The following is a 25,060-nucleotide window of genomic DNA, read 5'->3' as shown; positions in this document are numbered from 1 at the left end:
AATGTAAATCTTGATGTATTACAGACCTTCCATTCCAGCCCCATCCTTCTCACTGCCTGCCCACTCTGGCATGTTCGCAACATACCCCCTCCATTCCCTATTTGATCCTGAGATGACAGTCCAAGCCACAAAACCTCCTATTGTCACCTCCGTAAGGCCACTGGACTCTCTGACTGTCTCAGCTCATCTGCTACTGACACCCTCACTCCTACCTCGAGACTTGACAATTCCAACACACTCCTGGTGAGTCATAGAATCAGTGCAAAATGAGGCCAGCCGGCCCATCGGGTCTGCACTGACCCTCTGAAAGAGCACCCTTCCTCGGTCTACTCCCACACCCTATCCCCTTAAGTCCCACGTAACTTGCACACCTTTGGACACTGAGGAACAATTGATCATGGCCAATCCACCTAACCTGCACATCTTTGGACTGTGGGAGGAAACTGGGGAGCCCGGAGGAAATCCACGCAAACACGCAGAGAACGTGGAAACGTCACACAATCACCCAAGGTCGGAATTAAACTCGGGTCCCTGGCGCTGTATGGTAGCAGTGCTAATTCCCAAAACAGTGCTAACTCCCACATCTTCAGCTGCTTCATCAATTTCTTTCCATCATAAGGTCAGAGTGGGGATGTTTGCGGACTACTGCACAGTGTTGAGCACCATTCGCGAATCCTCAGTTAATGAAGCAGTCCATGTTCAAATGCAGCAAGACCTGGACAATATCCAGGCTTGAGTTGATAAGTGGCAAGTTACATCCGCGCCACTTAAGTGCCAGGCAATGCCCAAATCCTACAAGAGAGGATCTAACCATCGCCCTTTGACATTCAATGGCATTACCATCGCTGAATCCCCCACAATCAACATCCTGGGAGTTACCATTTATCAGAAACTGAACTGGACTAGCCAGTTAATACTCTGGCTACCAGAGCAGGTCAAAGGCTGAGAATCCTGTGGTGAGTAACTCATCTTCTGACTGCCCAAAGCCTGTCACCACCTACAAGTCACAAGTCAGATGTGTGATGGAATGCTCTCCACTTGCCTGGTTGAGGAGCTCCAAATTCACTCAAGAAGCGTTTGCCTTTCTGTCAGACCTTTGATGAGCTCTAACCGTCAGAAAGCCTTTCATAGCAGATGAAGTACTGTTTGGAGTGTGGGTCATTCTGCATGTTTGGAAACACAGCAGCCAATTTGCACCTTGCAATTTCTCGCAAGCAGGCGGAAAACAAAACTGAGTGGCAATCGCTATGTGCGTTACCCCAGACACCGGAATAGGGGTCTCCTCCTGTCCTCACATTGTGTTTTCTCTCTTTCCGTCTCCTGACAGGTGTGAGCAAGTCCTGCATCCCGCCCGCCTCCTTCCCCATCTGTCCGGTGCCGACACACCCCCTTGCCGTGAGCTCGATTCCCACCTTCCATCCGGGACCCTGCCTCCAGCTCCGCTCGCAGGAAGACATCTTGGCCTCCGACATCGCCATGGCCACCAGGCAGGACGAGGACGGAGACACGTGAGTTGCGACTCATGGCTTTACTGTCGCAAGGCATCGAGGCGGATGGCTTGGCCGGGGGGGCGGGGGGAGGAGGGGAGGAGCGGCGGGGAAGGGGGTGGAATATGATTTAATGCTTTTTGGTCAGTAGTCTTGTTTTCTTTTGCTGTTTGTCTGTGAGTGAGGTGAGCAAAAGTGTAGGGAGTGAACGGCATCCCAAACATCAGACGGCTGGCTCCTCCCGCTGGATTTGAGGCCTACTTTCCAATTTAAAAAGAGAAAGGATATGTCACTTTATTGGGAGTTTTCTATAGACCCCACAATAGCAGCAGGGAGATGGAGGAACAGATTGGGCGGCAGATCTTGGAAAGGTGCAGACATAACAGAGTTGCTGTCATGGGTGACTTCAACGTCCCTAATATTGACTGGAACCTACTTAGTGCAAATGGTTTAGATGAAGCAGATTTTGTCAGGTGTGTCCAGGAAGGATTCCTGACTCAGTATGTAGATAGGCCGACGAGGGGGGAGGCCATATTGGATTTGGTGCTTGGCAACCAACTAGGCCAGATGTCAGATGTCTCGGTGGGAGAACATTTCGGTGACAGTGCCCACAACTCCTTGGCCTTTACCATCGTCATGGAGAGGAATAGGAACAGACAGTATGGGAATGTATTTAATTGGGGGAGGGGAAATTATACTGCTATTAGACTGGAGCTGAGGAGCATAAAGTGGGAACAGATGTTCTCAGGGAAATGCAAAACAGTAATGTGGGGGTTGCTTAAGGAGACGCTGCTGCGAGTCCTGGATAGTTTTGTCCCACTGAGACAAGGAAGGAATGGTAAGATGAAGGAGCCTTGGATGACAAGAGAAGTAGAGCTTCTAGTTAAGAGGAAGAAAGAAGCTTATTCAAGGTTGAGGAAGCAAGGATCTGGATCTCCAGAGCGTTACAAGGTAACCAGGAAGGAATTCAAAAATGGACATCGGAGAGCTAGAAGGGGGCATCAAAAAGCCCTGGCGGGAAGGATTAAGTAAAACCCCAAGGCGTTCTACAGTTGTGTGAGAAATAAGAGGATGAGAGCAGCACGGTGGCACAAGTTGTTAGCACTGCAGCCTCATGGCGCCGAGGTCCCAGGTTCGATCCCGGCTCTGGGTCACACAGTTTGCGCATTCTCCCCGTATTTGCGTGGGTTTCGCCCCCACAACTCAAAAATGTGCAGGGTATTTGGATTGGCCACGCTAAATTGTCCCTTAATTGGGAAAAATGAATTTGGTACTCTAAATTTAAATAAAAAAAGAGGATGATCAGAGTGAGAATAGGGCCGATCAGGGATAGTGGAGGGAACTTGTGCCTAGAGGCTGAGGACGTAGGGGAGGACCTAAATGAATATTTTGCTTCAGTATTCACTGGAGAGAGGGACCATGTTGCTCCTGAGAACAGCGCGAACCAGGTTAATAGGCTTTGACAGGTTGATATTAAGAAGGAGGATGGCTAGAAATTTTGAAAATCATCAGGCTAGATAAGACCTCTGGGCCTGACGGGATATACCCAAGGTTACTACGGGAAGCGAGGGAGGAGATTGCTGTGCCGTTGGCAATCATCTATGCTTCCTCACTCCCCGGATGATTGGAGGGAGGCGAATGCTGTTCCTCTGTTCAAGAAAGGGAATAGGGAAATCCCTGGGAATCACAAACCAGTCAGCCTTACGTCTGTGGTGAGCAAAATACTGGAAAGGATTCTGAGAGATAGGGGCCGGGATTCTCTGAAATCCTGGCCAAGTGTTGAAGCCAGCGTCAAAACTGGCGCGAGCGACGCTACCGTAAACGGGCCTCCAGGCCCAGTCATTCACCTGGTCCTCAGGGGCTAGAATGGCGGCAGAGTGCTGTGTGCTGCTCCGACACCAAAAGCCAGCCCGCCACTGCCGGCGTGTGTTTGCGCATGCCCGCCACGGCTGGCGCGGGTCCACGCATGCGCGCCACGGCCGTCTCCGCGCCGGCCCGCGGGCAACATGGCGGAGCCCTACAGGGGCCGGGCGCGGATTAACATAGGCCTCCGCCAGAATTAGCGAGCCCGCCGATCGGTTGCCCCCAATCGCGGGGCTGGCCACCGTGGAGGCCCCCCCCCACCAGAACGGCCCCCGCAGCCAGAACGCCGAGGTCCCGCCGGGTAGGACCATATTGAAATGACGCTGGCGGCACTCGGCCCGTCGAGCGTGCAGAATTGCTGCGGGGGCCCCTTCAATGGCCCCCGACCGGCGCCGCGGAGAACACGCCGGCGCGATTGCCGCCGATTCTCCGGTCGCCGGAGAATTGGCAGCCCGGCGTCCGAGCGGCGTGGAGGGATTCGCGCGCCCCCCCCCCCCCGGCCAGAGGATCCCGGCCAGGATTTATGATGATTTTGAAAAACATAGTTTGATTAAAGATAGTCAGATGGCTTTGTGAGGGGCAGGTCATGCCTCACAAACCTCATTGAATTCTTTGAGGATGTGAAGTGACACATTGATGAAGGTCGGGCAATGTATATGGATTTCAGTCAGGCATTTGTTAAGGTTCCCCATGGTATGCTCATTCAGAAAGTCAGGGGACATGGGATACAGGGAAATTTGGCTGTCTGGATACAGAATTGGTTGGCCGAAAGAAGACAGCGAGTGGTAGTGGATGGAAAGTATTCCGCCTGGAGGTCGATGACGAGTGGTGTCCCAAAGGGATCAGTTCTGGGACCTCCGGGGCGTAATTCTCCGACCCCCCGCCGGGTTGGAGAATCGCCGGGGCTGCCGTGAATCCCGCCCCCGCCGGTTGCCGAAGTCTCCGGCACCGGATATTCGGTGGGGGCGGGAATCGGGCCGCGCCGGTTGGCGGGCCCCCCCGCTCGATTCTCCGGCCTGGATGGGCCGAAGTCCCGCCGATAAATTGCCTGTCCCGCCGGCGTGGATTAAACCACCTTTTGAACCGCGGGACAAGGCAGCGTGGGCGGGCTTCGGGGTCCTGGGGGGGGCGCGGGGTGATCTGACTTCGGGGGGTGCCCCCACGGTGGCCTGGCCCGCGATCGGGGCCCACCGATCCACGGGCGGGCCTATGCCATGGGGGCACTCTTTCCCTTCCGCCTCCGCCACGGTCTCCACCATGGCGGAGGCGGAAGAGACTCCCTCCATTGCGCATGTGTGGGAAACTGTCAACGGCCGCTGTCGCGCCCGCGCATGCGCCGCCCGGGGATGTCATTTCCGCGCCAGCTGGCGGGGCAACAAAGGCCGTTTCCGCCAGCTGGCGGGCGGAAATTCCTCCGCCGCCGGCCTAGCCCCTCAATGTTGGGGCTCGGCCCCCAAAGATGCGGAGCATTCCGCACCTTTGGGGCGGCGCGATGCCCGTTTGATTGGCGCCGTTTTGGGCGCCAGCCGGTGGACATCGCGCCGTTTCGGGAGAATTTCGCCCCTGCTCTTTGTGGTTTTTATAAATGACGTGGATGAGGAAGTGGAAGGGTGGGTTAGTAAGTTTGCCGATGACACGAAGGTTGGGGGAGTTATAGATAGTGTCGAGGGCTGTTGCAGTTACAACAGGACATTGACAGGATGCAGAGCTGGGCTGAGAAGTGGCAGATGGAGTTCAACCTTGATAAATGTGAAGTGATTCATTTTGGAAGGTCTATTTGAATGTTGAATACAGGGTTAAAGGCAAGATTCTTGGAAGTGTGGAGGAACAGAGGGATCTTGGGTCCACGTACATAGATCCCTCAAAGTTGCCACCCAGGATGATAGGGTTGTAAAGAAGGCGTATGGTGTGTTGGCTTTCATTAACAGGGCGATTGAGTTTAAGAGCCACACGATTTTGCTGCAGCTTTATAAAAGCCTGGTTAGATCACACTTGGAATATTGTGTCGCGTTCTGGTCGCCTCATTATAGGAAGGATGTGGATGCTTTGGAGAGGGTGCAGAGGAGATTTACCAGGATGCTGCCTGGACTGGAGGGCATGAAATGAAAATGAAATGAAAATTAAAAATGAAATGAAAGTGAGAGAAAGGTGGAAAAAGAGGTGGATAAAGGGAGAGATGGAGACAGATAAAGAATAAAAGAGAGATACAGATAGAAAAAGAGAAAAAGTCAGATAGATGGAAAAACGGACAGAGAGAAGATGGTCAGATGAAGAGAGAAATTAATAATTGAACTGCAAGAAATTGACAGGCTTAAAAACAAGAGATATTTATATGTACTATCCCAGTATGTGGGAACTATCCTGTATCCTATACCTAATTTACAGACTGTGACCAGTGTGAGAGAGCATGTGTGAGAGAGTATGCGTAAGTGTGAGTGTGTGTGTGAGTCCATGAGTGTGTGTGTCAGGGTGTTAGTGTGTGTTTGAGTGTGTGTGCATAAGGATGTTGGAATGTGTGTGGGTGAATGTGTGTGTTTATGTTAGTGTGTGAATGTGTTAGTGTGTGTGAGTTTGTGTGTGAGAGTGTAGTATGCAAGTGTGACAGCATGCAATGTGTGTGTGAGTGTGTGTGAGTTTGTGTGTGAGAGTGTAGTATGCAAGTGTGAGAGCATGCAATGTGTGTGAGTTTGTGTGGGTGTGAGACTGTATGTAAGTGTGTGTGTGTACGTGAGTCTGTGTGAGTGTTTGAGTGTGAGTGCATGTAAGTGAGTGAGTGTGTGTGTGCATGTGTGTGTCAGTGCGTGTGTGTTTGAGTGCACGTAAGTACATGTGTGTGAGCGCGAATGTATATGTGTGCGTGTGTGTATGAGAGAGCATGTGTGTGTGTGTGCCTGTGAGTATGTGTGTGAGTGCGAATGTGTATGAATGCGAATGTGTGTGTGAGTGTGAGACTGTCTGTGATTGTGTGTGGGTTATTAGAGTGTGCGTGTGAGTCTGAGTGAGTGTGTGTGAGGGTACCTGTGAGCGTGAATGTATGTGTGTGTGTATGTGTGCACGTGTGTGTGCGTGCATGTGTGTGTGTGAGCATAAGCGTGTGTGTTGCAGAGTGAGTGTGAAACTGTGTACGTTTGTGTGTGTGTGTGCGTGAGTGTGTGAGTGTGAGTGTTTGAGTACATGTGTGTGTGTATGCGTGTGAGAGCCTGTGAGAGCGTGTGTCTGTGAGAGTGTGTGTGTGAGTGCACGTGTGTGTGTGTATGTGTGAGTGAGTGTGAGATTTCTCTGGTTTGGAGCCTTGGCACTGTGCTGTTGAAGCTGTTGTTGATAAGTGTTGACAGGCCTCTGAGTTTGGGTATTCCCCCAAGCCTTACCCCACACCACAATGACACACACTGTCACCGCACTGAGACTCGAACAGACAGGCAGCCGTCTCTGACATCAGCCCTCTCCCTCACTCTCGCATTAACCATTTCCTCGTTCACTGCGGTTGCCTCTTACCCGAAACTGCGATGATTTCTTCAGCCCATCAGCTCAGTGTTGTCTCTGCGCGAGCTTCGAGAAGTGACACTTCCTCGTACTCTGATCTCCTCCCTGTTTACCACTTGCTTCACTTTCACATTTACCTTATCAATCTGTCGTGCCCACTCTTCCTCCTGGCTTCTCCTGTCACCCTCCCTTGCTGTCTGTCTTTTACTCCGTCCCTTTCCCTCGCTCCCTGCTCCGATTCCCATCGCTCCACCATTGGCGGCCGAGCCTTCAGCTGCCTGGGGCATTAGGCTTTGGAATTCTCTCCCTCAACCTCTCCACCGCTCCCTCCATCCCTCTCTTTCTCTCTCCTTTCAGATGCTACTTAAAAACAACCATTTTGACAGAGAGTTTGATCACTTGTCCACAATATCACCTCATGAGGCTCAGGCTGAAATTTCCAGTTTCAAAACACTCCTGAGAAGTATCTGATTGAAGGTCACATGTTGTTGTGTTGGGAACTCACTGCTGCCCTCTTTCCCATCCTCATAATCACAGTATGTTATTTAACTTGAGGGAGAGGGCAGAAGGCCAGGGTACAGAACGGTCTGCGTGTGCTGGCACATGAATCAAAAAACTTCAGCACGCAGGTACTACAGGGAAAGTGGAATGCAAATGGGATGTACTGTGCCTCCGACAGTGCAGCACTCCCTCAGTACTGAGCCTCCGTCAGTGCAGCACTCCTTCAGTACTGATGTTCTGACATTGCAGCACTCCCTCAGTACTGAGCCTCCGTCAGTGCAGCATTCCCTCAGTACTGACCCGCTGACAGTGCAGCACTCACTCAGTACTGACCCTCTCACAGTGCAGCACTCCCTCAGAACTGACCATCTGACAGCACAGCGCTACCTCAGTACTGAATCACTGACAGAGCAGCACTCTTTCAGTACTGACCCTCTGACGGTGCAGCACTCCCTCAGTACTGACCCTCTGACAGTGCAGCACTCCCTCAGTACTGACCCTCTGACAGTGCAGCCCTCCCTCAGTAATGTCCCCCTGACAGTGCATCACTCCCTCAGAACTGACAATCTAAAAATGGATCACTCCTTCAGAACTGACCATCTGACAGTACAGCGCTACCTCAGTACAGACCCTCTGACAGTGCAGCACTTCCTCAGTACTGATCCTCTGACAGTGCAGCACTCCCTCAGTACTGAGCCTCCATCAGTGCCGCACTCGCTCAGTACTGACCCTCTGACAGTGCTGTACTCCCTCAGTACTGACCCTCTGACAGTGCAGCACTCCCTCAGTACTGACCCTCTGACAGTGCAGCACTCCCTCAGTACTGACCCTCTGACAGTGCAGGACTCCCTCAGTACTGACCCTCCATCCGTGCAGCACTCCCTCAGTAATGTCCCTCTGACAGTGATGCACTCCCTCAGTACTGACCCTCTGGCAGTGCAGCGCGCCCACAGTACTGACCCTCTGACAGTGCAACACTCCCTCAGTACTGACCCTCCGTCCGTGCAGCACTCCCTCAGTAATGTCCCTCTGACAGTGATGCACTCCCTCAGTACTGACCCTCTGGCAGTGCAGCGCGCCCACAGTACTGACCCTCTGACAGTGCAGGACTCCCTCAGTACTGACCCTCCGTCCGTGCAGCACTCCCTCAGTAATGTCCCTCTGACAGTGATGCGCTCCCTCAGTACTGACCCTCTGGCAGTGCAGCGCGCCCACAGTACTGACCCGCTGACAATGCAGCACTCCCTCAGTACTGACCCTCTGACAGTGCAGCACTCCCTCGGTACTGAGCCTCCGTCAGTGCAGCACTCCCTCAGTCCTGAGCCTCCGTCAGTGCAGCATTCCCTCAGTACTGACCCTCTGACAGTACAGCACTCCTCAGTACTGACCCTCTCACAGTGCAGCACTCCCTCAGAACTGACCATCTGACAGCACAGCGCTACCTCAGTACTGAATCACTGACAGTGCAGCACTCCTTCAGTACTCACGCTCTGACATTGCAGCACTCCCTCAGTACTGACCCGCTGACAATGCTGCGCTCCCTTAGTACTGACCCTCTGACGGTGCAGCACTCCCTCAGTACTGACCCTCTGACAGTGCAGTACTCCCTCAGTACTGACCCTATGACAGTGCTGCACTCCCTCAGTACTAACTCTGATGGTGCTGCGCTCCCTTAGTCCTGACCCTCTGACAGTGCAGCATTCCCTCAATACTGACCCTCTGACAGTGCAGCACTCCCTCAGCACTGACCCTCTGACAGTGCAGCACTCCCTCAGCACTGACCCTCTGACAGCACAGTGAAAATGTGAGAGAAATAGAAAGTCAAAGTGTGGGAGAGAGAATGCAATGAGGGATGAATGAGTGAGTCGAAGAGAAGCGGAGAGATTCAAAGGGAAGGAGAGAGAAAAAAATGGGGACAGAGAAAGAGCAGAACGTGATAGAGAAACAAAGGAGAGACAAAGAATGTGAAAGGAGATGGAGTTGGACGATAGGAGAGAGAGATGGAGAGTCGTCTAGTGGGTGAGACGTAGGGAGATACAGAGGGCGCGATTCTCCGGCCTCGTGGCGCTCTCGCTCAAGCGAGACAAGATCAGTGAATAGCGGGAGAGTCCGAAAACGGCAGCCACCAAACAGTTTGCGATGCAACTATCCCGCTCCCACAGGCAAAATTGCGATCTCGTCATAGCGTGGCAAGAAACCAATTATCACCACTTGAGCCCTATTTCCATACAATTAACAGGAGCCACCCCATAGCCAATGGCCTCCCATCATTCACTGGCCTCCACAGCAAGTGGTCACGCTGGCGCCGATTAGTACTCCTTTTGAAAAACCTGAACCTGGCGGAAAGGCCTCTGCGGGGGTGCCGAGGAGGTGAGTAGCCATCTTTGCTCAGAGGTAAAGAGCCTGGGGGCGCTGGGCTTGCCACCCCAATACTTGGTGGGGTTTGGGGGACCCTCAGCTGGGGATGTGGGGCCCTCTGTAGGGTGGGCCGCCATGGGGGAAGGGCTAGGTGCGCCACCGTGCACGGCACCGCCATGCCAGCCCTGGATCGTATGTACCCATTCTGAGGACAACCTATGTCCCTACCTGTCGGCCCCATCGACCCCCATAACCCCCATCGACTGCCGAGGCCTCTGGCCATGCGGCTGAAGGCTATCACTAATATAGAATTGGCAATCATGGTTCAGTGAGCACTTCACACAACCTAAGTGGATTCCCATGGTGGGTGGGCCATGTAGCATGTGAGAGTCATTGCCTAGCATCCCAATCAGACCGCGATGCCTGAACATTGTGCTTGAACACTGCGGGAGGCAACACCACATGTGCAGCAGCCAACATCCGCATAGCCAGAGGATGGGACACCACTCCGTAGACATGTCCACGGCTGGAGGGTGGGTGAGTGCGACGAGGGGGAGGCGATGCCTGGAGAGATGGGCCAAGGGTTCGGAGGTCGGCCCACATTGCGGAAGAAAGTAACAGAGGCATCATACTGGTTGTGCACAAGGGTGTTTATTCTGTGTAATAATTCCCCATTCTCCCGATGGTGCTGCCCTCCTCACCCCTTACCTACACCCTCACTCCCTACCTACCCCCCCACCTCCTCTTCCAGTTTCCTCAGTGATCCTCGATGTGCTTTGCATTCTTAGCTCTACCGCTACGTCAAGGCGTGCCCCAGGATGCACATCAGAGGTGGAAGCAGCCAGCAGCTTACCACGTCCCGTGGCCTTCGATGCCCCTAGCAGGTGTCCTGTGGGGGCTCTGGGCCGCGGGCCCCGGCTCACTTATCAGTGGCACATGCACAGCCGTGCTACCCTGTTGGTGGTGGCTGCGAGGTGCGGCCTCGTCAGAGGGGTGGAACTCGGGGGAGCTAGTGGCCACCGTCGCCACTCCATGAGATGGATTCGGGTTGGCACTCAGCGCCTCTCCTCCCACTTGGTGCCCATAGGACCCCGGGGTTCATCATTGGACTGAGAGACAGCTGGTTCAAGCCCCAGCTGCCCCTGCATCATCTGGCTCTCTCAGCCCTCGTGGTTCCCCATGGTCTGCACCATCATGTCAACACCCTCGGTGATGCTCCTCAGTGACTGAGACATGCTCTGCAGTGCATCGACAATGCCCCCTGCAACTGGGACGAGCTCCGCAGCACCTCAGCCATTCCCATCTGAGAGCGGGTCATATCCTGCAGAACCTCATCAAGATCAGACTGGTACTCCCTCAGCGTGGCGGACATTCTGTCGAGACCCTCAGCCGTGGCCATCACCGACTGCACAACGCCTTGGGCACCTTCACCCATGGTGCTGACGTTGTGCACCAGGCTCTCCATTCGGTCACCACCCTAGCAGTGTTGGTCTCAGTGCCACACACTGCCGGTGACACTGCCGGTGACAGTAGCCTCTGGGACTCCTCCAATCGGACATGCATCTGCTGGAGTGTCGCTGCGATCTCCCTCTGAATGTCCCATCCGCACACTAACATCTCCATCAGCACCGGGAAAACCTCTTCCACAGCCTCAGCATCAGGCTGGGACCCAGCTGGGTCCAGGAATCCAGCAGACCTCCGACTGCTGTCTCACCTGGGGTTCCTGCCTCCACCAGATGTGCAACAACAGCTGTGCGGTGCTCACCGAATTGTGCCCCAGAAGCCTGTCCACTAAAATTTCCCACCGAGGTGCGTGTATCTGCGCTGATGGAGGAAGGGGACGACAGCCTCCTGGGAAGCTGGAGGGGGGTCACCTGGGATGGGCCGGCACTGTCGGCTGGAGGATCTGCGGGCGAATGGACATGTGGTCAGTGGGAGGAATGGGTCAGTCTATAAGGCAACAACAAATCACATTTAACAAGTCCTTCGGGTGGGTTCCTCACCTCTACGAGCCTCCATGTTGGTGACCTCTCTGTCCACGGCCCACTCCAGGGCCTGCTCCTCGAAGGTGGTGAGGATTATGTCTGGTACCCCACTGCCTGTCTGGGCCCTCTCCCGACAGTTGTGGCAGAGCTTTTACTGAGGAGACACAGAGAGGGCATTGATAGCCACATGCGTGTTTCAGAGTAGTGGGGGGGGGATGTGAAGGAAGGGTTGGGGGGGGGTTAAAGGGAAGGGGATGTGGAGGGAGGGTTGGGGGTCGCATGGAGAGTTGGGGGGTAGAAGCTCACATGGGGCCGGAAAGGTCTCATGGAGGGGGGTGCGTTGGCGTCTACTCACTCGTGCTGCCCAGTGTAGGTCATTGACCTTTTTCCGGCACTGGAGGCCGGTCCTCCTGGTCAAGGTCCCGGAGCTGACAAACGCCGCCAGCTCGTCCCAGCAGCACTGGCTGCCCTATGGCTGACCCGCCAGGATTCATTTGCGGCGGGAAGCACATGGGGCCTCGTTAAGTGCACCAATTAACGTTGAATAGCGTTGCCAGCCTCGCTCGGCTGAGCGCCGGGAAGCTCTTGGCAATTCCCACTCATTACACTTGGAAACCTTTCCGGAGAATTGCACCCAGAGTGTGGTAACCACTAAATCACAATGAATTGGAGGATTCAGACAGATGGAGGGAGTGAGAGAACTAGAGGTGTTGTGAGGGCAGGAGAGTGAGCAAGTTCGAGAAGGAGAGAGGAGCAGAGAGAGAGAGGGTGAAAGAGAGCAAGGGGGGAGAGGGCGAGGGGGGAGAGAGCAAGTGTGAGAAAGACGGTGAGTGGGATAGAGAGGGGAGGGAGAGCAAGGGGAAGGAGAGTGAGGGGAGAGAGAGGGAGAGACAGCAAGGGTGAGTGATAGAGAGAGATGGGGGGGGAGACTGCAAGGGGGAGAGGATGAGTGGGAGAGAGAAGTGGGGGAGGGGGAGAAAGGGAGGCGAGAGAGAGTGAGCTGGAGAAAGAGGGAGAGAGAGCGAGGGGGAGAGAGTGCGAGGGGGAGAGAGCGCGAGTGAGAGAGTGCGAGGGGGAGAGCGCGATTGAGAGTGCGAGGACAAAGCAAGTATAATATGGAGATGCAGCAGAAGCAATGACCTGAGGAGTTACGGGTTAGCTGGGTGAGAGGAAACCACAATAATCTTTAATTAAAAGCAGCGTGAGAGAAACATAGCATCTCTCAACCTGGGTTTGAGGGCCAGATGTTGAAGAGAATGTGAAACTTATCACTTTTAGAAAAGTGGGGTGGGAGGGTGGAGTGAACCGCGTGATGTTATCGGCTTTTACGCTCACTGAAGATTTGCATCTGCCCCACACAGCCTCACTGACTCGAAGAGCAAAAGCGAGACTGCACAGCCCTGTGCCAAGGCCAGGTCAGAGGTCCAGGCCTCCCCATTATCAACACCCCCCCTCCCCATAGGTCATCATTTCATCGTCAAAGCAACGAGAGATGTAGAAAACAGGGGGAGAGCGGAGAGAGAGGGGGATGGAGGGAGAGGGAGGGGGAGTGAGAGAGGGAGGTAGAGATAGCAAGGGAGGGAGAGAGAGGGGGAGGGAGAGAGAGGCAGCAAGGGAGTGAAAGAGAGAGACAAAGGGAAAGAGAGAGGGAGGGAGTGGAAGAGGGAGGTAGAGAGATTGAGGAAGAAAAGGAGAGAGAACGAGGGAGAGAGAGGAGAGAGAGAGAGGAGGGATAAAGAGAGGAGGGAAAGAGGGAGGGAAAGCGAGAGAGGGAGGGAAAGCGAGAGAGAGAGAAAGAGAAAAAGAGAAAGAGAGATAAATGTACGTAAGTAGGCCCATTCCTAGGATAAGGAGTTTGTCCTCAGGGGAAAGGTTGGGCAAGTCGGTGCGTTTACTCTTTGGCTTTTAGACGAGTGAGAGGTGAACTTATTGAAAAATATCAGATTCTGAGGAGATGGTGTGACAGGGTGGGTGCTGAGAGGATGCTTCCTCAGGTTGGTGGGGGGATCGAGAGCTGGAGGGGGCACAAATAACAATACAATAAAAATAAGGGGTCTCCCGTTTAAGAGGGGGATGAGGAGAATTTTATCTCTCAGGAGGCCATTAGCATTTGGCATTCTCTCTCTCCCCGGAGAGAGAGGGAGGGGAGGGGGATGCTGTGGGCCACTGAACAGATTCAAAGCCGGGTTGGACAGATTTTTGATCGATGAAGAAGTCGAAGGTTAAAGGGGACGGACATATGGGAAACCAGAGCTGACACCACAACCAGATGAGCCATGACCTTACCGAATGGTGGAGCAGGCTCGATGGGCTGAATGGCCTGTTCCTGCTCCTATTTCCTGTGTCCCGATGAGAAAGAGGGTGAGAGGAGATGTTGGGTGGTGAGGGTGGGGGCAGGGGGGAGAGGCAGGGGGTGGTAGAAGGGAAGGAGATAGAGCAGTGATGAAGAGGGGGGGACAGAGAGAGAGAGAGAAAGAGAGAGCGCAGAGTCATCCACAGAGGGAATGTTGGGAAAAACCGGGCAGCAGGAGAGAGAGGTGGAGACAGGAGGAGGGAGATTGAAAATGGAGAGGAGAGGGGGGGACAGCTGGGTGGAGATATGAGAGGAGAACAGAAGGTGGAAAAAGGGAGATGGAAAAGAGAGGAGAGAGAGAGAGAGAGAAGTGGCTTAGGAAGGAAATTCCAGAGCGCACCCCCCCGCCCCCCCCCAAACCCAGCAGCTGAAGGCACAGTCGGCAATGGCGGATTGTGGCCTGGACAGTGCCTGCTCACCTCTCATTGGAGTTGCCCTCGGGATCTGGAGTGGGGTTAGGCGGGTGCAGTGGCGGTAAGAAGGAATTATTGAACCCCCCGTCCCTCAAGGAGTGACCAAGACCCCCCCCCCCCACCCCCCCCCCTCCCCCCCGCCTCAGGCGCCTGCTTATCTGACCTGGCAGAGCTAACCAGGCGAGCCCCCAATCATAGGTGGTGAGGGCACTCTTCCGATTGGCCAGGGCTGAGGGGTGGCCGCAGTTAATGGGCCTCTTCTGTTCCTTGAACCTGGTTTCCTGTCTGTTCCGTTCGAACATCGGCCCTTGTGAAGAGCAACAGGAAGTGATATCTGCAGACCATGGACTTCCTTTACTGGAAGTCTCAGAAACATTTCACAAAAAAAAAACACAAAGAGAGCTCGAGAGAGAGAGGGGGAAATTCAGAGTATTTTATTTTGTGTGAGTGTTTTTTTTTCTCAATGGGTTCTGTGAATTGCATTCATAATTGTGCAATTCTGGTTACTGTTGAGGCTTTTTCTGTACATTCACGTCGAATACAAAGGCAGGTTGAACAAACACCTCAATCCCCTTGGTGATAAGATTGTCTCAAGGGTTTCTCCAGTCTAAGGGGATAGGGGGCTGGGGTGGTAGAGTTCCATACGGTCCTTTCACTGCCTATTCGAGCCTTGTTGCCGGCGCTCCGTCCCCTGGGAATGTCATTGGACTGTGAATGGGTAAATTACCAGCGCAGTGGCAGCCGTGTGTGCCACCTACAAGATGCACTGCAGGAACTCACCAGGCTACAAACCCATGACCATTACCACCTCGAAGGATGAAGGCAGCAGATACCTGGGACCACCACCACCTGGAGGTTCCCCTCCAAGTCACTCACCATCCTGACTTGGAAATATATCGAACGTTCCTTCACTGTCGCTGGGTCAAAATCCTGGAACTCCCTCCCTCACAGCACTGTGGGTTTACCTGCACCCCAGGGGCTGCAGCAACTCAAGATGGCAGCTCATCGCCACTTTCTCAAGGGGCATTTAGGGATGGGCAATAAATGCTGGTCTAGCCAGTGACACCCACAACCCAGGATGTCGACTCTAATTGCTTATTCATCTGTGCCGCACCCCCCACAGTCCTCCTCCCCATCTATCCGCCCAAAACCATCTGTGCCGCCTCCCTTTTGTACGAGGAAAACAATATCATAATCCAATGTGCGGGGTTGGAGGGGTTGGTGGGAGGGAGAATCCAGGACAAAGATGGTGGGGAGGAGCGGAACGTTAGCACGGGAACCAGGCTGTTTTCATAGGTGAAGTCAGGAAACGGTTCCTCATACAAACGGAGAGTGGAAATCAGAACCTCACTCTCCACATCCCCACAAAAGTGCTGTCGAGACTGGGAAGGGGTAAACTGCATATTGCAGAACTCCAATTGCTAGATTTATATTGGTTAAAAGGATTAAAGCTGAGGGAACAAAAGCATGTCATTGAGGTTCGAATACCGAACAGCTGTGATTCATTTAATTGAATGAACAGGCTTGAGGGGCTGAATCGCCTCCTTCTGTTTCTGTGGAATAGGCGGGAGGGGCTGAATGGGCTTTTCCTGTCCCCGCATAACAGGCTAGCATAACAGGCTAGAGGGGCTGAATGGCCTCTTCCTCCTTCTATGTAGCAGGCTCGAAGGGCTGAATCGGCCTCCTCCTGTTTCTATATAACAAGCTCGAGGGGCTGAATCAACCTCCTCCTGTTTCTAAGTAACAGGCTCGATGGGCTGAATGGCCTCCTTCCTTTGCAAAAATACAGTCCAGGTTCCTAGGACCCTAAGAGGCCAAGGCGGGTGAATCTTTGCCATTCGAGCTGAGGAGGGATAGTGCGGGTGTGGGGGATGTGACAGCTGACAGAGGAGCTGTAATGGAGGGATATCTGAAGTTGTGTTTGTCTCTTTGTTGTATTCAGGCCTCTGCACATCGCTGTGGTCCAGGAAGATAGCACAATGGTCGAGAAACTAATTCAACTTCTCAGGCTCGGCAAAAAGGACTTGGATATTTATAACAACCTGCGGCAGGTAGGAACAGCTAGAAGACCAGGCACAGATTGAGTGTGAGACTGAGAGAGCAAGGGAGCGAATGTGAGAGAGGGAAGAGACTGGGAGAGAGAGAGAGACTGAGAGAGAGAATGAGACTCAGAGAGAGACACAGACTGAGAAAGACTGAGGAAGAGACACAGTGAAAGTGACATTGTGTGAGAGAGAGAGAAAGATTGGGATACAGAGAGACTGAGAGAGACAGGCTGAGAAAGACAGAAAGAGGGAGAGACACAGTGGGAGAGAGACTGTGAGAGAGGCTGTGAGACAGAGAGAGCGAGAGAGACTGAAAGAGATTGCGACTGAGAGACAGGCTGAGAGAGATATACATCCAGACACTGCAGCACACAAACTGGGACAGACACACAAAGATGGAGAGAGTGAGTCAGGGAACCTGATACACGCAGTACTCACACACACTCGGTACTCACACACATAATTCACACTCGCAAATAGGACTCACACTCATTCCTCACACTCACACATAGTACTCACATTCAGTATTCACACTTGGTGCTCAATCACACATAGTACTACACACAGAACTCACAATCAGTACTCACTCACACATAATATTCACACTCATGGTACTCACTCACAGATAGTACTCACACACACATAGTACTCACTCACACTCTACTCACACTCAGCGCTCACACATAGTGCTCACTCAGTACTTATACTTAGTATTCACACTCGCACTCATTACCCACACTCAGCACTCACACAGTATTCACACTAACACTCAGTAGTCAAACTCATCACTCACCCACAAACTTATCACACTCAGTACTCACCCAGTGTTCACACTCAACACTCACAAATAGTGCTCACATTCAGTACTCACGCTCACTCAGTACTCACACAGAGGACTCACACTCAGACATAGTACCCAAACGTAGTACTTACACTCACACATAGTACTCACATTCAATATTCACACTTGGTACTCACACTTACACATAGTTGTCAACTCAAATATAGTACTCACATTCATTACACATTCAGTATTCACACACATAGTACTCACACTCATGACACACACTCAGTACTCACACATAGTACTCACACACACAGTGTTCACACTCACGCTCAGTACTCGCACTCTGTATTCACAATCACTTAGTACTCACAAACACACTCAGTGATCACACCCACACACTGAGACACACAATCACAAAGAGGCACATCTCTCCCAGTGTGCTGTGTGAAAGTCAGTGTCAGGGTGTTGGGGAGGAGGGTCAAAGATGGGGAATGGTGGTAATTGAAGGAGACTGCCCATGAAATGTGTGTTGTTTCTCATGTCTCAATATGAAATCACATTAAGATTCTGCCTCACACAACAACAAATTGCATTTATGTAGCACCTTTCACAAACTATCCCAACGTGCTTAGCAGAAGCAATTAGTAGACACTAGTTCATCTCCGAACCACATGAGGAGATATTAGAGAGAAGCGACCAAAAGCTGGATCAAAGAGGTTGATTACCAGGAGCGTCTTAAAGGAGGAGAGAGAGAGAGAGGCGCGAGAGAGAGTGAGAGGTGGAGAGGTTTAGAGAGGGAATTCCAGATATTAGGACCTACCAGGCAGCTGAATTGCGGAGCGATCGGAATCGGGGAATGCTCAAGATGCTCACGAGGCCCGAATTGGAGAACAGAGATCTCGGAGGGTTGTAGAGGCTGGTGGAGGCTACAGAGATAGAGAGCGTTATAGGGACTGGAGGTGGTTACAGAGATAGGGAGGCTTGTAGGAGCTGGGTGAGGTTACAGAGATAGGGAGAGTTTTAGAGGCTGGAGGAAGTTATAGAGAGAGGAATCGGTGAGAGGTTTGAAAACAAGGATGAGAATTTTAAAATCAATTTATTTCTTAACTAGAAACTTTACAGGTCAGCAAGCACAGCGATGATGTGTGAACAGGATTTGTTGTTAGCTCAGACAGGGGCAGCAGTTTGGATCAGTTCAAATCTCCAGGCAGAATGAATGTGGTAGGCTGTAGGCAGGAGTGCATTGGATCAGCCAAGTCTAAAGGTTTAATATTTGAGGACAGTATTCTTCATCATTGTACACTCAGCGAGCATCTTTACTGACCTGATCCTAAGATGTCTACCCCCAGAGGCAGCCTCCTGACATAGTCACATGAGTATGGAAAGCCAGAGGTGGAAATCAAAACTGGTCACATTTCAAAACCCAACATCCCCTGTGTTTTACCTTAAACAAAAGATACAAACATCCCCTTTTTCTTGGTGAACAAAAGACAGATTTGAGTACACAATCAGGTGAGTCTGTGAGATAACCATTATTCCCATTCATCCACAACTGCTTGTTCTACAAGTCAGTATCTGCACGTGCATTGCACACATTGGGCGTCATTCTCCGACCCCCCGGCGGGTCGGAGAATGGCCGTTGGCCGCCGTGAATCCTGCCCCCGCCCCCGCCGAAGTCTCCGGTACCGGAGATTGGGCGGGGGCGGGAATCGGGCCGCGCCGGTTGGCGGGACCCCCCGTTCAATTCTCCGGCCTGGATGGGCCGAAGTCCCGCCCAGAAATTGCCTGTCCCGCCGGCGTAAATCAAACCTGGTATTTACCGGCGGGACCAGGCGGCGTGGGCGGGCTCCGGGGTCCTGGGGGGGGCGCGGGGCGATCTGACCCCGGGGGGTGCCCCCACGGTGGCCTGGCCCGCGATCGGGGCCCACCGATCCGCGGGCGGGCCTGTGCCGTGGGGGCACTCTTTCCCTTCCGCCTCCGCTACGGCCTCCACCATGGCGGAGGCGGAAGAGACTCTCCCCACTGCGCATGCGCAGGAAACTTTCAGCGGCCGCTGACGCTCCCGCGCATGCGCCAGAAAACTGTCAGCGGCCGCTGACGCTCCCGCGCATGCACTGCATTTCCGCGCCAGCTGGCGGGGCAACAAACGCCATTTCCGCCAGCTGGCGGGGCGGAAATCCCTCCGGCGTCGGCCTAGCCCCTCAATGTTGGGGCTAGGCTGCCAAAGATGCGGAGCATTCCGCACCTTTGGGCCGGCGCGATGCCCGTCTGATTGGCGCCGTTTTTGGCGCCAGTCGGCGGGCATCGCGCCGTTGGGGGAGAATTTTGCCCATTGTCTTTAAACAGTGCAGGCCTCTTCATGGAACTCGTGTGAGTTGGCATTGGTTGTACGTCTGTGGGTTGTCCAGACAGTTTTGTTCCAATTGTCCTTGTCGCCTTGGTGACTGTTGTTGTTCCTTTGTGGTTGTTGGCGAAACGTGAGCCTCTGGTATTGATGGTAGTTCTGTACTCACCTGGTGGGATCTCTGCTCCATGATCAGCCATCTGAGGTGAAGGTGCAGCTTCACCTGGTGAGCGTGTGTGCCTGCAATTGCGCCTGTGTATCTGGTCGCGTTTTTCTTTTCAACTCCTGCTTTGAGGAATTGCAGATCAATCTTTCCTGCTGCAACCTTTGTGCTGTCCCTGAAATTAGGGTTCGGCCAGATCTCACACAGCTTGGTTTTGTTGGTTTTCAAAGGTATAGACTCAGCTGGAATCTTGCCCTTCAATCCTCCACTTCAACTCTGATGTGCCCATTTTCCCGTCGAACTGCTACATTTGCCTCCCCCATTTCATTGCATTGGCGTGGTCGGCAACTACCTCGTGCCTTGCTCGAATACTTCTCCCTCTCTTTGGGGTCCTCTGTTCCCCGTTGCTCTGGAGTCTTTTGCTCCTCTCTGGAGTCTATCTCTGCCCGTTCTCTTCATCTTTTAGCTGCCCTTCCTCCGTTGGCACATTGGAGGCTATCAGCCCAAGCTTTTGACTGGCTCCAGCTGAGATGAGGGTCTAATTGAATTTAAAATTCTGCTAGCCTTGGAATTAGTCCTGGCTTTTTTTGTTCATGGTGTGTCTCTTCCCTCCGCTCATTTCCTCAGGCTGTTAATGTATGCTGAGCGAGCCTGGGCGAATCACAGCATCATCAGTAAAACATTTGGTGTTATTTTAAACTTGTGCTTCCTTTTTTTACCCTGTTTTAGTCAGAACACTTTGACCTGTCCCTCGTATTTTAATTGAGATTCCACTGCAGGGTGTAGGCACGATGAAACTGGGTGATGCCTTGTGGGAGCTCGTTACTCATTAACCAGCTGCTCCTAGTGTTCTTCAATCGCAGTTTGGGCGGAAAACATTTTGAGTTCTTTTGATCCTGTTTCCTACAAAGTCTTCGTAAGTGGAGAGCCGCAGTGCTCGAACGTTGCTACCAATAAGGGGCAGATTGAAAGGAGTTGTTGTCAAAGCGGGCAGGTGGGGATAGGAGGGGGAGAGGAGGTGAGGAGGGAAGTCACGATGGGGAGCAGCAGTAAAGGTGCGGCTAGATTTTTAACATCTTGAGGAGGCCGAGGGGTGAATTGCATATGTTGAAGACCCCGGCACATTTTGGAATGGGGAGAAGGAGGCCATTTGGTTCTACCAACCCTCCCTCCACCCCAGGTTTGCTGCATCTGCTAGACTTCAAGGCTCATATCGTACGTGGTGATCCATCCGGTTAGATGTGCACGGCGTGGGCTTACAGCATGACGGGAGCTGTTCAGGTTGATCCCGTTGAACACGTTGGCACTCCGGGCAACCAAACAAGAGGCCCAGCTGTCATTTATTGGCCCACCTAGCTTTGACGAACAAACAGAAGCAGGAGGAGGCCATTCAGCCCCTGCGGTCCGGTGCTATTTGATGTCTGACCCATATCTTAACCTCATCTTTGTACATTGTTCCCCAGCCAAGTAGGGACAGTGGCGTATTGGTCCTGTAACTGAACTAGGAACCCAGAGGCCTGGGCTAATGCTCTGGAGTCACGGGTTGAAATCCCAACATGGCAATCGGCAGAATTTAAATTCAATTAATAAAATCCAGAACATAAAAGTCTCAGTAAGGATGACCATAAAACTTTTTAAAAATAAATTTAAAGTACTCAATTCATTTTTTCCAATTAAGGGGCAATTCGGCGTGGCTAATCCACCTACTCTGCACATCTTTGGGTTGTGGGGGTGAAACCCACGCAAACACGGGGGAGAATGTGCAAACTCCACACGGACAGTGACCCAGAGCCGGATCGAACCTGTGACATCGGTGATGTGAGGCAGCAGTGCAAAGAACTGCGCCACCGTGCTGCCCTGGATGACCATAAAACTATCATTGATTGTTGTAGAAACCCATCTGTTTTACTAATGTTCCTTTGGGGAATGGAAATCTGCAGTCCTTACCTGGTCTGGCCTCCATGTGACTCCAGACCCACAACAACCCTAACCCTGACTCTTAACTGCCCCTCTTTAAATGGCCTAGCTAGTCCCTCAGTTCAAGGGCAATTAGGGATAGGCAACAAATGACACCCAACCCCGACAAAAATAATTCTTTACAAATTCACCAAATTTCCCAAACCGCAGATTTGGGAGGGCTTTGTGCACCCAAAGCGGAATATTCAGAGTAGCCCCAATGATTGTGAAAAGCAGAGAGAGAGAGAGAGCATATAAGTGAATGAACTTCAATAAATTACAGGTTAGACCCCAGCGGGAGTACTGTGTCCAGTTTTCTGCACACCTCCCCCGCCCCTGCTACCCCCCCTTCAGGAAGGATATCCATGCCTCGGAGAGGAGATCTTTCAAAGAGATATGACCACAATATTTGTAAACCTTAGTCATGGATATTGTGCAATACATTACAATAGTCATCATTGCAACTATTTTAAAAGTACTCCCTGATTGCAGTGTGCTTTGCGATGTCTTGGTGGCCCAGAATGGTGCCACGTGAAAGCAAGTCTTGCAGTGAGGATGAGATTTCAATCAGAGGGGAATAAGGATGACGGATCCTGTCAGATACTCCACCCCCAACCCCACCCCCGCCTCTCTGCATGCAGTCTCCCCAACCTCACCAGCAAACCTCTTATGTCTCTGATGGCTTCTTCCCGAAGGAGGATTTATTTGGGCGACGGACCTCTTTCTGCAGTATGAGGGTCCCTCAGCTCCAGGGAGGAGCAGTCAAGTGGAGTGGAGGAAAGGCGGGGAGCTACGGGAGGAATGGAGGGAGCGAAGTGAGTGCAGAGGCTCGACTAGTGCAGAGCGGCAGATACCCGGTCCACTCCACCCTCGGGGCCAGTTTGCAATCGGGGGTACGATTGGTGTCGGTACCCCCGCCGCGAGCTTGGTTCGCTCCTTCCACCCGAAAGACCATCCCACACTATTTAAAAATTGATTCACGGGATGTCGTCATCACTGGCTAGGCCATCATTTATACCAAATCCAATTCTCTTCCTGCTCGTAGTGGTGCAATAAGGCAAACTTTTCATCTGTTTCCAGAGCTAATTATTCCTGGGACAGGTCATTGGACTGTCACCATGGACTTGTAGGGGAACCACTCCACATCAAGTGTGGGAGCCCAGGTGTCTCTCCCAATTTTACTGCCAGCCAGTGGCTTGTGATGGAAGGATTAACAGGTTGACACCAACCTGTTTGGCTGCCTTATGAACACACTTTCCTTGCCATCAAGTCCTGCAGTGGGGACTCAAACTCCTAGCTCAAAGGCAGCGACGCTAACCCACTGTGCCACAAGACCTCCCGCACAATTTATTGTCCATCACTAATTGCTCCTTGGGGAGGTGGTGGTGAGCAGTCTTCTTGATCGGCTGCAGTCCCTGAGGTGTGGGTGTACCCACTGTGCTGTTAGAAAGGGAGTTCCAGTATTTTGACCCAGCGACTGTGAAGGAACAGCCGATGTATTTCAGGGTGGTGAGTGACTTGGAGGGGAACCTCCAGGCGGTGGTGTTTCCAGGCATCGGCTGCCCTTGTCCTTCAAGGTGGTAGAGGTTGTGGGTTTGGAAGATGCTGCTTAAGGAGCCATGGTGAGTTGCTACAGTGCATCTTGTAGATGGTGCACACAGCTGTCACTGTGCGTTGGTGGTGGATGGAGTCCATGTTTTTGGAAGGGGTGCCGATCAAGCGGGGCTGCCTTATCCTGGATGGCGTTGAGCCTCTTGATTGCTGTTGGAGCTGCACTCATCCAGGCAAGTGGAGAGTATTCTATCACATTCCTGACTTGTGCCTTGTAGATGGTGGACAGGCTTGGGAGTGGGTGGAGGGAGGGAGGGGGGGGGGGGCGCAAGGTGGGGCAGGCGAGGGGTAGTCAAGAGGCGAGATACTCACTAGTCTCTGACATGCTCTGGTAGCCACAGTATTTATATGACTGAGTCCGACTTTCAAGAAAGTAAACTCTGGTCAACCGGGGACGGGCTGAAGTGAAACGTGGGAGAGTAAGTCGGGAAGAAGTTGGAAAATGGTGAAGTCTGCATTCCCTTTCCCTTTTCAAATCAACATTTCTGACGCAGAAAAGCGGCTAAAGGTTAACCAGAATCCAGAATTCATCATTTCCTGGAACTGCTTGCAGCAGTTCCTGTAACACTCGACAGCCCTCCCGCCCTTTCACAACCCATATGCTGACTGACAGTTTTTAACCCTGACGGGGATTAGGATCTCGGGATGCCCCTGAAGGGCATCACCGACCAGGAACAACCGTTTTGGAGTCGCTGCCGCATGGCGAGAATCGGTGCTGGCATCCCTGCACAGCAAGATCCCACAAGCAGCAAAAAGGTGTTAATGAGCCAGACCATTGGTTTAATTTAGTTATTCGTTGTTTTTAGTTGCCACAAGCAGCGGGAAAACCTGTCAGCGGGGCTGGATGATCCCGCTGGCGGGTGAGACTGGAGAGTCCAGGTCTTTGATAGTCTCTAGCCACGAACTATCATTAACCCGACTCTTTGTTTCCAGCAAACCCCGCTTTGATTCTCGGCTTACATCTCCATTTTGCTTTTGTGTCTGTTTCTCAGTCTCTGGGAAAACTGCCCAACTCTAACCCTGACTGAGGCCCTTGGATCATTTCCACCCCCGTGAGAGGGCCGAAGACAACTTAGTACTCCCTCCATCTAGACCGTCTGACAGTGCAGCACTCCCTCAGTCTTAACGGTCTGACAGTGCAGCACTCCCTCAGTACTGATCCTCTGGCAGTGCAGCACTCCCTCAGTACTGACCCTCTGACAGTGCAGCACTCCCTCAGTCCTGACCCTCTGGCAGTGCAGCACTCCCTCAGTACTGACCCTCTGGCAGTGCAGCACTCCCTCAGTACTGACCCTCTGACAGTGCAGCACTCCCTCAGTCCTGACCCTCTGGCAGTGCAGCACTCCCTCAGAGTACCGACCCTCTGACAGTGCAGCACTCCCTCAGTACTGACCCTCTGACAGTGCAGCGCTCCCTCAGTACTGATCCTCTGGCAGTGCAGCACTCCCTCAGTACTGATCCTCTGGCAGTGCAGCACTCCCTCAGTACTGACCCTCTGACAGTGCAGCACTCCCTCAGTCCTGACCCTCTGGCAGTGCAGCACTCCCTCAGTACTGACCCTCTGACAGTGCAGCTCTCCCTCAGTCCTGACCCACTTAGTGTACAGCGTTCCCTCAGCATTCACACCCTGACAGTGCAGCACTCCCTCAGAGTACCGACCCTCTGACAGTGCAGCACTCCCTCAGTACTGACCCTCTGACAGTGCAGCACT

General features: G+C 52.8%; 1 protein-coding gene across 2 annotated transcripts in view; it reads left to right on the top strand.

Annotated features, from left to right (window-relative positions):
* Positions 1-25,060, top strand: part of bcl3 (BCL3 transcription coactivator) — a 133,350-nt gene that overhangs the window by 9,047 nt on the left and 99,243 nt on the right. For both annotated transcript variants that reach the window (XM_072469015.1, XM_072469016.1), the window contains exons 2-3: positions 1,328-1,508; positions 16,386-16,494. In XM_072469015.1, the coding sequence (XP_072325116.1) occupies positions 1,328-1,508; positions 16,386-16,494 (290 nt within the window). The remainder of the gene's footprint in view (positions 1-1,327; positions 1,509-16,385; positions 16,495-25,060) is intronic.

The sequence above is a fragment of the Scyliorhinus torazame genome, chromosome 12, assembly GCF_047496885.1.
Source record: "Scyliorhinus torazame isolate Kashiwa2021f chromosome 12, sScyTor2.1, whole genome shotgun sequence".
Lineage (NCBI taxonomy): Eukaryota > Metazoa > Chordata > Chondrichthyes > Carcharhiniformes > Scyliorhinidae > Scyliorhinus > Scyliorhinus torazame.
The sequence above is the reverse complement of the archived record's forward strand: the minus strand, read 5'-3'. Positions and strand labels throughout refer to the sequence as shown.